The sequence below is a fragment of the Pogona vitticeps genome, chromosome 2 (assembly GCF_051106095.1).
Source record: "Pogona vitticeps strain Pit_001003342236 chromosome 2, PviZW2.1, whole genome shotgun sequence".
Classification (NCBI taxonomy): Eukaryota; Metazoa; Chordata; class Lepidosauria; order Squamata; family Agamidae; genus Pogona; species Pogona vitticeps.
Window position 1 is genome coordinate 81168219 of NC_135784.1, and position 16373 is coordinate 81184591.

A 16373-nucleotide genomic window follows, 5' to 3' on the forward strand; every position below is an offset into this window, starting at 1 on the left:
AAAGTTGAATGGGGAGAATTATTCAACTTGGCAGCAGAAGGTTCAATTGCTATTACAAAAGGAAGCATTATGGGACATAGTAGAAAATCCCCCAGCAGTGCTAGATGAGAGAAAAAAGAAACTAAATGCAAAAGCACTGGCGATTATTGGGTTAACTCTAGAGGACCGTCTTCTTATCCACCTGAGAGGCCAAAACTCAGCAAAGAAGGCATGGGAGGATTTAAGGAGACTCTTCGTAAGAGATAACGTTGGAAGCCAGATACAAATTGCCAGAAAACTTTTTCGAACTAGACTGCAAGCTGGAGGGGGTATGCTTCAACATTTAGAGGTAATGAAGTCAATGCTGATGGACTTAAGAGAAAAGAACATCACATTTACAGAAATACAGGAAGCATTTATTATTCTGTCTTCATTAGATGAGTCATATGATCAGCTGGTGACACCATAGCGCCCCCTGGCGTAGTCTGGTAACGCCGCACCTCTGTCAGCCTGCATTTCTTCCCTGTACACAGTGACTTCCAGGGTTCCATTTAATCATCGTCAACCTAAACTGAACTAATAAGGAGCTTTGTGGAACTTTTGACACCAGGAAATTTTATGTGGGGTGTGTGTTCATGGACTGCAGCCTGTTTAATTCATTGTGGTGTTGTCTGATGAAATGGGGCACAATCTACTAAACGTTGTGCTGACGAAACCTTTTTAGTCTGCAAGGTATGTACTAGAAAGCACTTTGTTGTTTTTGCTACAAGAGGTTAACATTGCTGCCCCATTAGACTGAAATGCAACTGGTTGCACTCCTAACCTCATTTTGATAAGTTGTGCCTTATCAGTGCTCTCAACAGGAGCTTAGGAGTGCACTTGAGTTCATTGCCAGCCTGAAGACGTAGCTTCGCAAGTATGAAGATTCTCATTGACCTTGTGAATTGGCCTCAGGGCAATAGTATTGAAGATAGGAAATGGTAGTGAAGATTCAGTCAGTTCCCTATTACTGCTGGTCTCTGTATCTTGCAAGTTCCCCCCTTTTGTCTTCGCCTCTTCTCCAGCCATGATTTGTAACCTCCCTCATATATGGTCAGATATAGTAATGCAAATTACTTATACCAGTTTGGGGGTCAACAATAATTTCCTTTTCAAACTATAAGGATGGACAAACCGAATCCTTGAATGCCTATAAGAAGGTGTCCTAAGAGCCCCATTGATTCTAAAAATGTGGTAATCTCTTTTAAGGAGAGCATGTTTCCTGCTGAGTGCTAGAGATAAGCTTATGCCTAGTTCTTTATATCCAGTTAGCAAACATCTCCCCATTGATGATTTCCTTGCTTTCTGCCTAAGTAATTGGCACAGATCTCCTTAAGCTGAAGCACTTTTGTTGGCTTGAGTGTTTGCAGTCTGGAGGAGGAAGTGGAAATCGCTTTAGCTGAGCAGGTTTTGTCTCCATGATAATGCCAAAGAAGAGATAGTCTTAGCTCATTGTGAAAGTTCCTCTGGATGATAGACGTGATGACACTGTACTGAGTTTGGGTATGGAGTTTGGAGTTGCAAAGTTTTTAGTTTAAATATGTGTGTACATGAAAATTAAACTTCTCTTCAGTAATATACGTCCCTGAGTATTTTTGAAAAGTTTTAGAGAATGTGTGCCTTACTAGAATAACTTTTTATTTGATTCATTAGTTAACTTAGATTTCAGGGTGTGTTTTTTTTCAATTAATGTTAACGAACAAAGCATTGAATTATTCAACATTCTATAAGGCAATTAAAATGATAAAAAATGCAAAAAAACCCTTGATTTTAAGGAAATAGCTTTATTTCCATCTAAATAGGCAAAACAAGGCATTCTGAAAACCTCCAGCTACTATTGAATAAGGTCAGCTAGCTGCAGAGGCTACTCCAAATGGTCTCCTCTAAATCGATGAGCAGGACGCTGCCTATGGGAGAGGTTGTTTCCTCAAGTACAAAATGACACAAATCTCTTTCTGGGGCTGTTGTGAGGTTCGTAACTAGAGATGGGTATATTCCCTAGTTGTATATGAATACGAATATTCCCCCCACACACACACACAGATAGTGAACCATTCATGATTCCGCCACTTCCACTGGCTCCACAGAGCCTTCCTATCGCTCCGTTGCTTGCGATAGATTAGCCCAGTCCTGGCAGAAGGCGGGATGAGGAGCCTCTCTGCCAGGTTGCAGAGTGGCTCATCCGTCGTGAGCAATGGAGTGACAGGAAGGCTCCACCGAGCTGACAGCAGCGGCAGAATTGTTAGTGCTTGGTCTGGCCCCAGAGGGGCAGACCCTCGTTATCGGCACCTGTGACGGGATAGTTGTATATGGATACGAGTACCCTATCTCTATTTGTAGTATGTTAGTCCTTGTAAGCCGCCCCGAGTAGACATGGTCTAGAGGGGCGGGGTATTAAATAAATAAATAAATAAATAAATAAATAAATAAATAAATAAATAAATAAATAAATAAATAAATAAAATAGTGTTCCAAAAATCCTAAGTGATGCTGTTATTCCTTTAGAAGTCACTAGAGTTGTGGTATTCATTCACGTGTTCACTTCTGTATGCTATCTGTTCATTCACTGGAATTTTGTTTGAGTTCTCTAGGCAAATTCAATAACATTAATGGAGTTGCTCTGGATATGGAGGACTGTCTCCAGAAGGGGGTGTTTTACACATTAACAGTTTTAAAGACCTTCCATAACTATGTCAGATAGCAATAAAGACATACGGGGGTGGGGGGAGGCAACCCTTGCAGCCTTCCATCTGCCAGTAGATACATCCTCTTGGAACAGAGCAGCATCCAAGTATGAAAACGATGTGCCCAGCTCATTCTTCCAACTTCCAGCTGTCTTCACATCTGCACTGTGATTTCTCGCAATCCATGAGCTTGCAGAGCTCACAGTAACAACAACAGGGGTATAACTGTCAGGATTAGGAGCTGAAAGTAAAATGGGAGGCCCTTTCCAGTAGAGGAAGCATCTTCTTTTCACTGCACTTTGTAGAGTAGATCATTTCTTGTTAATGCAAATAATCATTATGGACCATGAAAAATGTCACGGTTTGTAGGGGTGCACGCATACATGGACGTTCCAATGGGGACAACAACCTTTGCGGCATTGCTTTCAATCAACCGTGCCATTGCATGTTCACTTCAGCAGGCATTCCACTGAAAGCAGGATAGTGAGAACATTATCCTCAACCTGCTGCATGTTGGATACACCTGAAAGTGCAAGCATTTGTCTGTTCATGTATAGGGCTAAAATTGGCACAGGAGTGTAGGCATGCTTGTAAACCCTGCCCCAAAGTTCGTGGACAGCTGGAAGCAGTCCAGACCTTTCCACGTTCAAGATGAAAGCTTAGGTGGAATGGGGCACACCGTTTACTGTTCTTGCAGGGCTTTATAAATACCCTTTTCCTGCATAGGGTGAGGACGGACCTGCAGGAAACATTTTCTGTCCAGGCCATTTTGTGACTCTGCAGCCTCTCCACTTGCAGAAAAATGCTCACCTCACTAACTGGAGCAGCCATATTCTATGCGAACAGCCCTGTCTCAGAATGTGAGGGCCATTAAAGAACCTTATTGTGCTGATGATGAGTAGCAGCCATGGTGGTGCTGAGTGTGCTTGCAGGTTGAGGCTGCATTCCTGCTCCTCTTTTTGCATGCAGAAAAGCCACTCTGCCTGCCCTTTAATTACCCTTTTTGATGGATTATGACAATCCCTTTTGACTGTCTTACTGCTCTCTGAATTGCCTGCCCTTTAATGAATTTGATCAGCTGCTGCATGTCCTCAACTAGGAGAAGAGAAACTGGAATAGACCTTCCTGTGTAAATAGTTTCTAAGTACTTCAGATTAATAGCATGCAGTTCTTCATTGGAATTAGGAAATCACTGCCTAATTTTTCACTGACTGTTTAATGGTTCTGAGTAGGAAAAGGAGTTATTAGCATCTCAGATCTACATCAACATTAGCATGCATCCCCCTTCAATAAATGAGAATGTACTTCTTGCTGTCATGGATTCAGAGATTCTTCAGGGTCCGGAGGGGGAGCATTGTCGACTCCCTATGCAACCAACTTGCTAACCAGCAACCATCTGGGAATGTAACCCTTGGCTGCCTCTTTCCATATCTGGACTTTCTGGCAACTGAGCAAGTGACACCACCTGCTGAGGGGTGATGCAGGCAGGCTGCCTATTTTGTGGTGCATTGCCTCTCTTTCAAGGGTGGAATGGGACGTCCCAGATCCATCACTCAACTGCAAAGTTTGACTGTTGCATCCTTGCAAAGCAGGATCTCTAAAAACAAAACAAGGCCAGAGAGACAGAGAGACTAAATTTCACATTTTAGAAAAGTGCTAGAATAATTCATACTTTTTTTTTGAAAAATGCTAAGTGGGGCTTTTAAATGTTACATATTTAGGGCCTCTGTATAACTTAGTCTGGCCCTTTCCTTAGGGGTAAAATATTTGTGGTTTGTTTTTCTAACAGAAGACTTTGTTAGATGTTCAATTTCTGGCATCTCCAGCTAGAATTGAAAAAGACTCCTAGGTAAAACCTGGAGAGCCACAAAGAGTCCATGGAAGCCATTTGGAATAGCCATCCAGTGGCAAGGGAAAACAAAAACAAAAAACCTTATGCATTTTATTCTTGAGCAAAATCCTGGTCAATAACTTCTCCTCATCAGCCGGCAGTTAGCAGGACCGTAGGAAGGTTATCAAGGGAAACATGCACACAATGCTTAGTTCCCAATTGGCAAGTGGCTCTCCGTGTTCACTAGTTGTTAAGTAGGAGAAGCAGGCTGTGCATCTACTGGCTACATATGCATTTGAGATTCTTGAGGATTTCCACCCTTGCAAATTCTTCTACAGGGTGTCCCTTTCCTCACCTCTCAGATTAATGTGGGAATCTGAACTTTGTTATCCACCAGATTTTTCATTTTCATTTTTATTTTTTGAAAGTTTGGCGCAGTTCTCAGCAATGTAAAGATTATCGGGGTATATATTTATATGCAAAGAGGAACTTCAAAAAGGATTAATGTGGAAACCAAATGAAACAGAAATAGGACTGGAAAAACAGGTGAAAGGTGCACGGAATGGAGACCGAGACATCAACCAGCAGAAAAATTCCCTGGGGGAAAAAGGGAGAAAGAACTATCAGTGTAATCACCGTATTTCTTGTCTTTTTCTAACTAGTTTCGCTATTGAAGAATTTATCATTGTTTCCATGCCTGAGCTGTCTAGACCATGTGCACGTGGTAAAATGTTGGATCACTGCACCGCAAGAAGATACAGGGTCACCAGCCGCCAGAAGCAAAAAAGGGAATGTGGGCATATGACAGCTGGCTTTGTGGGGATTCCTTTCGCCTCTTCCTGCCCCAGTTGGTTCCTTGACCCCTTCAGTGCAATCCAGGTACAGGCTCAGCACACTGTGCTTCAGCCAGAGACAGAGAAAGTTAGTACAGACCAAACTGACTGGGTATTTGGAGAGTTGTCATCCATAAAAACAAATTTTTTCCTATCCCTCGGAAGTGACACAGATGCTCTTGCTGTAGGTTTCATCTCTGATTTACTAGGATTCACCAGAAACCCCTCTCTCCACAGGGGAAGCAGACTTTTACAAAATAAACATTGGATTGATCATGTTGGGGTGGGAGAATTTCTTCCCATGATTTGTCATTGCACTTATCATGTTTTCCCTCCTTCATTTTGCAGGAAGAGAATATTGAATACTACGACTCAAAAGCTGACACGGAATATGTGAGTACCTTCCAGCTGTCATCAGTTACGTTTTATGTGGCATGTTTTTGTAGTCTAGACTAGCACATCTTTTTGGTCACTATTTTCCAAATTTCACACTCATTTGATTGACCTAAGGTAGTGAACAACATGTTGCAGACGTCTAGATGTACATCAGAGTTACACTTTGGGCAGGGTGGGGGTTTGTTTCTTTATATAATGTGAGGGGGGATACTATAATTACTACTTTTGGGAGAATTCAGAGCTCTTTTTTTTTTACTTGTTACAAATATTTTCCAGCAAGAGGACACTTTCAGATAATAGGAAATGTAAGAAAAATAGCTCATATAACTTTGCAATGTGTGTGCATATATGTGGAAAGAGGAATACATTTATGTACATTTGCTACATTTCCCTGAAAAGTTTGGCAGCTTTATTTGGCTGTTTTAAACTCTTTTTCATTGTTGTTTTTTTTAGCTGCACTCAGCTAAGAAACAGTGAACTCTCCCATGAAGTCCTGTGAGAATAATAAAGCACACAAGAAATGTAGTTTTATAATGAGGAACACTATAACAAGACATGTATAGCCATGGGATATCTCTTGAGAAATAGCACTGCATGGCATTAAACTGAATTTTGTTATGGCTACTGAAGCAAACCATAGATTATAAACCATTCTGCTCTTTTGTTCATGTCACTTTATTGCAAACATATAATAGCAATGCTAGCTTGTAGCAGGTATTGATTCACATTTGTGGTAAAGGGCAGTGGGACGCTTAAGATGTAAGTTGTAAGAGTGGCCACGTGCCGCGACAACAGGGCTAGAAGAAGTATGTCTTGCTGAAGTGACCAGGTTTTTTGGTTTCTTTGTTTGCTTATTTCTGAAACAATGGCCATAGTTATGCAGGAACTACACCTATCAGATAACTAGCACTAAGCTTTTTACTGCAGATTATCTGAAAACAGGTGCAAAACTGCATTGTAGCAGAACATGGAATAGGTGCTGCCCAGCCAGTGCTGGGATGCTTCCCACTGCTACTGACCGTGTTCGTGCCAGGGCAGCACTTTGCTCACTTTGACATGCGGCAAAAGTAGAGTCACTGGAGCTCCCACACACACAACAAAAACAACACCACAAATCAGTCAGTGCTGAGGTGGCCGGGAAGCCTCCTGGCGCTGGCCAGCCAGCAAGAGAAGCACCAATCCAGCTTTTAAAAGTGTGCATGGGCACTATTTTTAAACTGTGTCAGTGCTTGTGTCAGGTGCACAGTGACACAAGTCATTATAAATTTACTTCAGCATGTGTAGTTACAGCCTTAGAAGTTCTAGCCCTCCAGTTGTGCATCCAGCATAAAGTTTGTTTTTTTCTAAAGGAGTGGCTTTTATTTTCAGTGAGAGCTCCAGAGCACCAAGGGTTGACACTGCAATCCCGTATGTACTTACCTGGGAGTCTCTCTGATTAGTAATATACTTTGAAGTGCAAGGGACCCTATGGATCATCAAGTCCAGCCCCTCTCAAGGAGGCACAGTGGGGAACCAAACCCCCAACCTTTGGCTCCGCAGCCAGAGACCTAAGCCACTGAGCTATCCAGCAGTCATTGAACTCAGGGGGGTTTCTTCCTGAGTACACATGCATAGGATTTCCTTGGAGAACTCTAAAATTAAAATGTAGTGCTAAAACACATCGAATAAATATTCAGCCAAGCAGATTCCTTTTCAAAACACCGCATTTTGTTATATGAATATATGAGCTAGTGAAAATGTGTCCTCCCCCTAACAACAAGCTAGAAATAGCAGTTTTCTATCCCCTTCAGTACTGGATATTCTCTACAGGATTATATTTAGTCTCATGTAATAATGACAAGACACTCAAGATCATATTGCAAATATCCTTCAGCTACTGGAGCTACTGAAAAAATTTTCAGAGGAAAAACAGTCTGTGCTTTATAGACTACAGCAAACTGTTTGACTGTGTGAAAGAAATGGATGGGCTCAGCAATTTACTGTCCTGATGAGTAACCTGTATTGTGGACAAGAAGCCACTGTTAGTACAGATTGGTTTCCTATAAGCAAAGATGTCAGATAAGGGTGCACTTTGTCCCCTTACCTGTTCAATCCGTATGCAGAACTTATTATACCGAAAGCCAGTTTAGATTCAGATGAAAGAGGAGAGAAAATTAAAGGAAGAAGGATCAATAATTTAGGATGTGCAGATGACACCATCTTACTGGCAGAATACAACAATGACTCGAAATGACTTTCAGTGAAAGTTAAAAAAAGGAAAAGTACCAAAGCAGGATTGCAGTTGAACATTAAGAAGACAAAAATCATGACTACAGAAAAACTACAAAAGATTAAATGTCAACAGTGAAGAAACTGAAATAGTGAAAGATTTTTTTATCTTGGTTCTATCATCAGTCCAAATGGAGGCTGCAGTCAAGAAATCAGAAGGAGACGAAGACTTGGAAGAGCAGCAATGAAGGGATTAGACCAGATCATCAAATGTAAAGATGTGTCACTGGAGACCAAGACCAAGATTATTCATACTCTTGTATTCCCAGTCACCATGTATGGGTGTGAAAGGTGGACAGTAAAGAAAGTTGATGGGGAAATATTGATTTGTTTGCAATATGGGGCTGGAAGAGAACTTTCTGAATACCCGAGACTGGCAGAAAGATGAACAAGTGGGTCCTAGATAAAATCAAACCTGAACTATCTTTGGAGGCAAAAATGTTGAAACTGAGGCTGTTTGGGCATATCATGAGAAGACAGGATTCTCTGGAAAAGACAACAATGCTGGGAAAGGTGGGAGGCAGCAAAAAAAAAAAAGGCAGACCAAATATGAGATGGATTGACTTCCTAAAGGAAACCACAGGCTTGAGTTGGCAAGAGCTGAGCAGGGCTATTGCAGACAGGGCAGTTTGAAGATCACTTACAGTGGACCCTCTACTTATGGAATTAATCTGTATTGGAACGGTGGCTGCAGGTCGAAAAGTCTGTAGGTCAAGTCTCCATTGACCTACAATGCACTGAAAACCGATTAATCCATAACCGGCCGTTTTTGTTCTGTTTTTGTTCCATTTTGGGTTTTTTCTGGTCTGTAGGTAGATTCTCTGGCTGCAAGTCGAATCTAAATTTTGTGGCCAGAGAAGTTTGTAACTCGAAAAGTCTGTAAGTTGAGCCGTCTGTAAGTTGAGGATCCACTGTATTCATCAAGTCTCCATAAGTCGGAGTTGACTTCATGACATGTAACAACAACCATGATGAGTTCATTGCCAAGTCTTTGTAATCAAATTCATATTCCCTCTGTTGCTTGATTACCCTAGCAGAGATTGACTTCCATTAAAAAAGACATTGCATCAAGTAGTTGCTCTGAGAGGTCTTTTCATGGGCAGATCATATGTTAGCTCATTTGAGGTTGAGCCAGAAATGATCTCTTGCAGTCCCAGTGTTGCACAGATACCCTCAGGACAGCTTTAGAAGGACCTCCTTCATTTGTCTGGCAAGTCAGGAAAGCTGACGGACAGTGGGTCTGCCCCCTTGGATCCATACAGGAAGAGACAATGGCTGGTACCACTCTGTGCTCCCTTTGCGACAGCCCTCAGACAAAGCCTGAAGGAGCCAGGTGCACTCTTGCCAGAGAAAGTCACTTTGCTTCCTCAGAAAGTTTCTAAAATTAAAGCTGGCATCTGAAATTCAAATGAAGAGCAAACATCTAATTAGAGGCAGAATCTAATTCTTTACCCTCCTCCCGGCACAGCCATCCTGTAATTCTGGCAATCAGCATGTTAAGTATAAACCAGAGAGCTTCAATTCCCCAAGGAAATAGGCCTTTGCTAGTTACTGCATATAATATGAAGAATTGGAGATAGCTCTGTTCAAAACAGCACCCAAGCATCAGCTACTGGCAGAACTCAACCCAGAACTGGCTGCATTTTGCTGGCCACTGAGTGGTATATATCCAGTTGTTTTGTTTGAGGTTTTTCTAATGGTGGAAGCAAGGTGTTCTGAGACCCTCTCCAATGGCTTATAAGAAGACCAGATGTTGAATTTGAGAAAGCTGTTGACCCTGAAGTTCCATTACTGCCATTATTAGTGAACGACTTTTCCTGAAGAGGAGCTGAGGCAGGAGGTGAGCTGTGTTTGGGAGGACATTTTCTTCTTGGCTGACCTTTGTTCTCCCTGACCGCATGGTCAGAGGGGCGGGGTTTTGGCTTTAAATGCGTGCAAGCAGAAGCTCTAAGCCCCTTTCCTGAAGAGGAGCTGAGGCAGGAGGTGAACTGTGTTTAGGAGGACATTTTATTTGGTGAGGTATTTTCTTAAAGGCTGACCTTTGTTCTCCCTGACCACATGGTCAGAGTGGGCAGGGTTTTGGCTTTAAATGTGGGCTGACAGAAGTGTGCGCCTCACCAAATAATTGTGCATGAAATTCTCTGATTCTATTTTTTACTCTAATCTGGTAAATAAGAAAGCCAAATAGCATTGCATACACCTGGGGTGCAGGAAAGTTTAAGGGGTAGGATCAGACTTCCTCTCTTTTTTAATTCACTGACCAATCAGTCAAGATGGAGAGTACAGGATCTGTTGCATTTGTAAAACTTGTGGTATGTCTGTTTTCTTGCCAAAGAGGTACGTGAGTAATGCTCTAAGTGTCAGGTGGTGGTCCTCTTGGAAGACAAGGTCCAGCAGCTGAACGCCTGTGTTCTAATATTCGCACTATTAGGGAGCAGGCCGGGTAGGTTGGGCTCATCAGCCCTGAAAGGCAGCCCATCTAGGAGAAGGAAAACTCCAATTTCAAACCTCCACTGCCTTGTGGCTATACCCACTGATGGAAAAGGCTTCAGGAGTTAACCTTGGGGCAAAATCCGGAGCCAGAGTCCCGGAGGCAGTTCATGTTATTCTGGCAACTTCTGCGACATCGCTGGAACCAGTTGTATTGGTTCTTGCCTTTCCATTGGACTATTTCAGCGATATGGAGAGAGGCGATTTGTTGCTTGGGTAACAGCCTGTCCTCCAAATTATTTTACCCAGGATTCATGCTCTGGAGAGGACACTCCAGCTTTACATACAGTGTCAAAACAACATGGGAAGTAGCAGTTACTGGTTATAAGTCTTTGCTTGATTGGCATACAGCATGATGCCAGGGGCTACTTCCAACAGTGGGAGACATTGCACCTCGCTAGGTAGCTTCCACCCACCTTAAGCTGGGCAGTCCCCAGCCAGTAAGGTGCTACCTCGCCACAGTCTGTTAACCTCACAGGGTGCATGGGGTTTAGGGTGAAAGCCGTCAAGCAGATCGATAACCCTGCACCATGCAACAATCATAAGAAAACTTCTGCCCTAAAGTTGGGCACCTGGAATGTTTAGACAATGATCCCTGGCTTTTCTGATGACCTGCAGGAAATAGATGACATGTGCAAGACAGCTGTCATCGACATGGAACTGAGTAGACTGCAGATGGACATTGTTGTCCTGCAAGAGATAAGATTGCCAGACATGGGATCTGTCAAGTTAAAAAAAACACTTCTCATTATTCTGGCAGGGAAATCCATTGAATGAGACCAAGGAACATGATATTGGCTTTGCAGTCAGAAATACTCTGCTGATATCCATTATTCTACCTACTGTGGGGAGTGAAAGAATCCTGTCTCTACAGCTCCACTCATCAGCGTGACCGGTCACCCTCATATGCACCAACACTGTACAGTGGTGCCTTGCTTTACGACAATAATTCGTTCTAGCAAAATCGCTGTAGAGCGAAAACGTTGTAAAGCGAAATTAAAAAGCCCATTGAAATGCATTGAAACCTGTTTCAATGGGCTGAAAACTCACCATCCAGTAAAGATCCTCCATAGGGGCATCCATTTTCGGTGCCTGTGCAGGGAACCAATCATTGCAAAGCGGAAAAACCCCATTCAAACCATCATTTTGCAATCGCAAAATCGATCACAAAAAACTCACCGTCAAGCGGATTCATCGTTAAATGGGGTAATCGTAAAGCGGGGCACGACTGTAATCCATAACAGAAGTCAAAGACAAATTCTACGATGATCTGGCAGCTGCTATCGAAAGATTCCCGAGAGAGAGCCACTGTTCATTCTCTGAGACTTTAACGCTATAGTTGGTGCTGATCATAATTCTTGGTCCACTTGTCTAGGCCATTTTCACTTTGGGAAGATGAACAAAAGTGGCCAACACTTGCTGGAGTTTTGCTGTTATTATGATCTCTGTGTCAGCAACACGTTCTTTAATATGAAGCTTCAACACAGAGTCTCTTGGAGACTTCTAAGATTGAAGCATTGGCATCAGCTCGATTTGATCCTCACTAGATGATCTACCCTTCCTAGTATTATGATCACACGCAGTTACCAGACTGCTGATTGCGGTACTGATCACTCCCTGGTGTGTAGAAGACCAAAAAGATGGCAGACTGGTTCGAAGCCCATTTGGAGGCGTTGATGCCAGCCATTGAGGATAAGAGAAGCGCTCTAGCAGCATACAAAGCCTGTCCTAGTGAGTACAACTTGCAGGCTCTTCGACTTGCTCATAGCAAAGTCCAACAGGCTGCCAGGAGATGTTCTAACAATTATTGGCTTCAGCTCTGCTCTCAGATACAGATAGCAGTGGACACAGGTAACATCAAGGGAATGTATGATGGTATCAAGCAGGCCTTAGGTCCAATACAGAAGAAATCTGCTCCTTTGAAGTCTGCTACAGGCGTGATCATCCAGGACTGAGCACAGCAGATGGAATGCTGGGTGCAGCAGTACTCTGAGCTATATTCCAGAGAGAATGTAGTAACCGAGGAGGCACTAAATAACATCAAGTGCCCGCCTGTCTTGGAAGAGTTGGACAGCGAACCAACCTTAGCAGAAATAAAAGCGGCCTTGGATTCCCTCGCCTCCAGCAAGGCACCTGGAAAGGATAACATCCCCGCTGAAGTGCTAAAATGCTGTAAGGAGATCATCATCACTGAGCTGTATGAAATCTTTTGTCTTTGCTGGAGGGAAGGTGGAGTACCATAGGACATGAAGGATGCAAACGTCATCACATTGTATAAGAACAAAGGAGACAGGGGCGGCTGCAATAACTATTGTGGCATCTCTCTTCTCAGCATTGTAGGAAGCTGCTTGCCCGTGTTGTGCTGAAGAGACTCCAGGTGTCTGGAGACAGAGTCTATCCAGAATCACAGTGTGGATTTTGAACTAATAGATCCACCACTGACGTGGTATTCTCTCTCCGACAGCTGCAGGAGAAATGTAGGGAACAACAGCCACTCTTTGTGACCTTCATAGATCTCACAAAGGCCTTTGATTTGGTTATCAGGGACAGCATTTTTAAAATACTTCCCAAGATTGGATGACCACCTCAACTCCTTAACATCATCAGGTCTTTTCATGAGGAAATGAAGGGCACTGTAGTTTTTGATGGCTCAACATCAGATCCCTTTGACATCTGAAGCGGAGTGAAACAGGGCTGTGTCCTCGCACATACTCTGTTTGGGATCTTTTTTGCTGTCATCCTGAAGCACACCTTTGGAACTGCAACAGAAGGTTTCTATCTCCAGACTAGATCAGATGGAAAGCTCTTTTATCTTTCTAGATTGAGAGTGAAGACAAAAGTCCAACTGAAATGTATACAGGACTTCCTCTTCACCGATGATGAAGCTGTTGTTGCCCACTCTGCTTAAGACCTCCAAGAACTCATGAATTGTTTTAGCAAGGCCTGCCAAGACTTTGGATTAACAATCAGCCTGAAGAAAAAACATGTTATGGGCCAGGACGTGGACTCAGCTCCCTCTATTACCATCTCCAGACAAGAATTGGAGGTTGTTCATGACTTTGTGTACCTTGGCTCAACAATGTCTGACACCCTCTCCCTAGATGTCGAGTTGGATAAATACACTGGAAAAGCAGCTACCATGTTCTCTAGACTCACAAAGAGAATATGGTTTAATAAGAAGTTGACAACATATACCAATCCAGGTTTATAGAGCCTGTGTCCTGAGCACACTCCTGTGAGTCCTGGACCCTTTGTGCATGGCAGGAGAGGAAGCTAACACATTCCATATGCATTGTCTCCCATCCATTTTTGATTTCACCTGGCAGGACAAAGTTCCAAATACTGTAGAGTAATCCTAGAACAAGCTGGAATTTATAGCATGTATATATTACTGAAACAGTGACATCTACGTTGGCTTGGGCATGTTGTGAGAATGGCTGATCGTCAAATTCCAAAGGATCCCCTGTATGGATAATTTGTGCAGGTAAATTGCCCCAGAGGGAGACCACTGCTGTGATACAAGGATATCTGCAAGTGGGATCTGAAGGCCTTAGGAATGGACCTCAATAGATGGGAAGCCCCGACATCTGAGCATTCAGCCTGGAGGCAGGCGTTGCATCACGGCCTCTCCCAATTTGAAGAGACCCTTATCCAGCAGGCTGAGGCAAAGAGGCAGTCCCCAAACCAGCAAAATCAGGGAGCTGGACAGGGGACGGATTGTATTTGTCTTCAGTATGGAAGGGATTGTCACTCTCGAATTGGCCTCCTCAGCCACACTAGATGCTGTTCCAAGTCCTCGATACAGAGCACGTTACCATAGTCTTTTGAGACTGAAGGATGCCTATTCTTTCTAAAAATGAAAGAAAGGGAAGGAAATAGGGAATCTGGGGTGGGTGATATGACAGTATTTTAGCAAGTATTTATGCAGGACCAACACTGTATTAGATATGCGATTTTGGGGATGACATGGATACCAAAGCTTTGCTGAAGAAGCTGGAATAGATTCCTTTCATCTTTCACTCTCTGGATGAAAGCCAGCTAACACCCGAATAGAGAATGCTGGGCTCTACACAGAAGTTAAGAGAGAAAATCTATGGGATGCAACAAAGCAATCAAAATCTGAGGCCATCATGTATAAAGTAGTTGTAAGCAAGAAGGACATCATATAGGGAAAGTCCACTGCCCCGGTTTGTAGCAGTCATACCTAGCAGTTGTAGCCAAGAGGGTCTGAGACCTCTCTGCCATTTGAGAGAGCAGCCAGTTCTCCCAGAAGGAGAACAAGATTAGAAATGTGAGTAGTGGAATCAGATTTTCTGAAACCTCAGATTTCTATTCACAGGCAATAGATCAGCCAAATAATTTAGAAGGGCAGCCTCAAAACGACTGAATAAAATAAAGCAAATAAGTAAACGCACGTATCACACAACCGATCGTAACAGAGAGTATGATGTTGCTACCAAGGTGCCTTGTGGACTGAGCAGGAATGAGCTCCTCTGTTTCATAGAGGTGCCTCCCTATGCTCTGGTCACAGGCCAACTGTGGTTGCTGCTAAGGGCTGGATCAGATGAGTCATTAGTTTCACTAGTTAAGAAAATAAATTTTGAAAAATTCCCTCCAGTCCTTCAAAGCTGCCCTGTTGCATAATCAAGTTGTACAAGGCATCTGTGCTTATTTTCCAGGGACAAATCGACAAAACAAATGCAAGGTAACTTTGTGACTTGCAGAGCTGGAAGACCTTGTGAGAGGATAAACAAGTCCATTTAAGTTTTTAAGGGAGCTCTCCTTCTGATTACCATCTCAATCTAAAGTCTGTTTTGACCCAAAGACTAATTTAATCAAATGCCTGAGGGAGATGTTCTCCCTCTCTCTCAATCTCGTTCTCTCTCATGCACACGCACAGAAGTGTCCAAGTAAAGAGGCAGCTTGAAAATTGCTGCAAAGTGTACTCTGAAGATGCTCAGACTGAACTGAGATGAACTAAACATAGGGATGGTCATGAGGAAGCCTCCAGAAACATTCTCCTGAAGTATCACTGACAGTTTGATCATTGTCATGGTTTCATCCCGTAGAATCCAGGGGATTGTAATTGGTAGAAGTGTGCCTAATTAGAAATGGGCATGAATTAAAAAATGAATCACTAAATTCATTCAAAAACTGCTAATTTGTTGATTTGTATTCATATGAATCATTGCCATTGATCAATCACAAGTCAACAATTGTTTAGCAGTTTTTTATTCATTTGGCTATAAGAAGCCACCACCACTCCAGACATCTAGAGATATCAGAATTGCAGGAAAGCTTCCTCTGACTCTCCTCTAAAATCCCTCCAAGGTTGGTGAAGTTTCGGGTTTGGATGTGTGTGTTATACACCCACAAAGAGGCCTCTTCCAGGAAAGTTCCGCTAAGGCACCTAGGGACATAGAAATTACAGAGAAGCTTCTACTGACTTGCAGTCCTTCCAAGTTTGGTGGAGATTGGGTTTCCCCAAGCCAGCTGATAATGGGCACTTTCCAATGTGTGGATGTATAACTTGGATGTCTGAAACCCACTCTTCACCAAACTTGGAGGGATTGTAGAGGAGAGTCAGTAGAAGCTTCTCTTTGATTTTGGTGTTTCTAGATTCCTGGGGAGAACTTTTCTGGGGGGGCTAGTTTGGGGTGTATAACTCGGACATCCAAAATCCAAACTTCACCAAACATGCAAGACGTACAGAGGAGAGTCAAGGGAAGCTTCCCTGCACATTTACTATCTCTAAGTGCTTTGGAGGCCATTTTATGGGGTTTTAAAGTTAAAAAATGAATTTACAAATCAGTTTGTCAGGGAAAAAATGTAAATTCGTGATTTGTGATTCAT

General features: G+C 42.9%; 1 protein-coding gene across 2 annotated transcripts in view; it reads left to right on the forward strand.

Moving 5' to 3' along the window:
- CACNA2D2 (calcium voltage-gated channel auxiliary subunit alpha2delta 2) overlaps positions 1-16373 on the forward strand; it is a 751645-nt gene that overhangs the window by 492183 nt on the left and 243089 nt on the right. For both annotated transcript variants that reach the window (XM_072989818.2, XM_072989819.2), the window contains exon 5: positions 5715-5759. In XM_072989818.2, coding sequence (XP_072845919.1) covers positions 5715-5759 — 45 coding nt within the window. The remainder of the gene's footprint in view (positions 1-5714; positions 5760-16373) is intronic.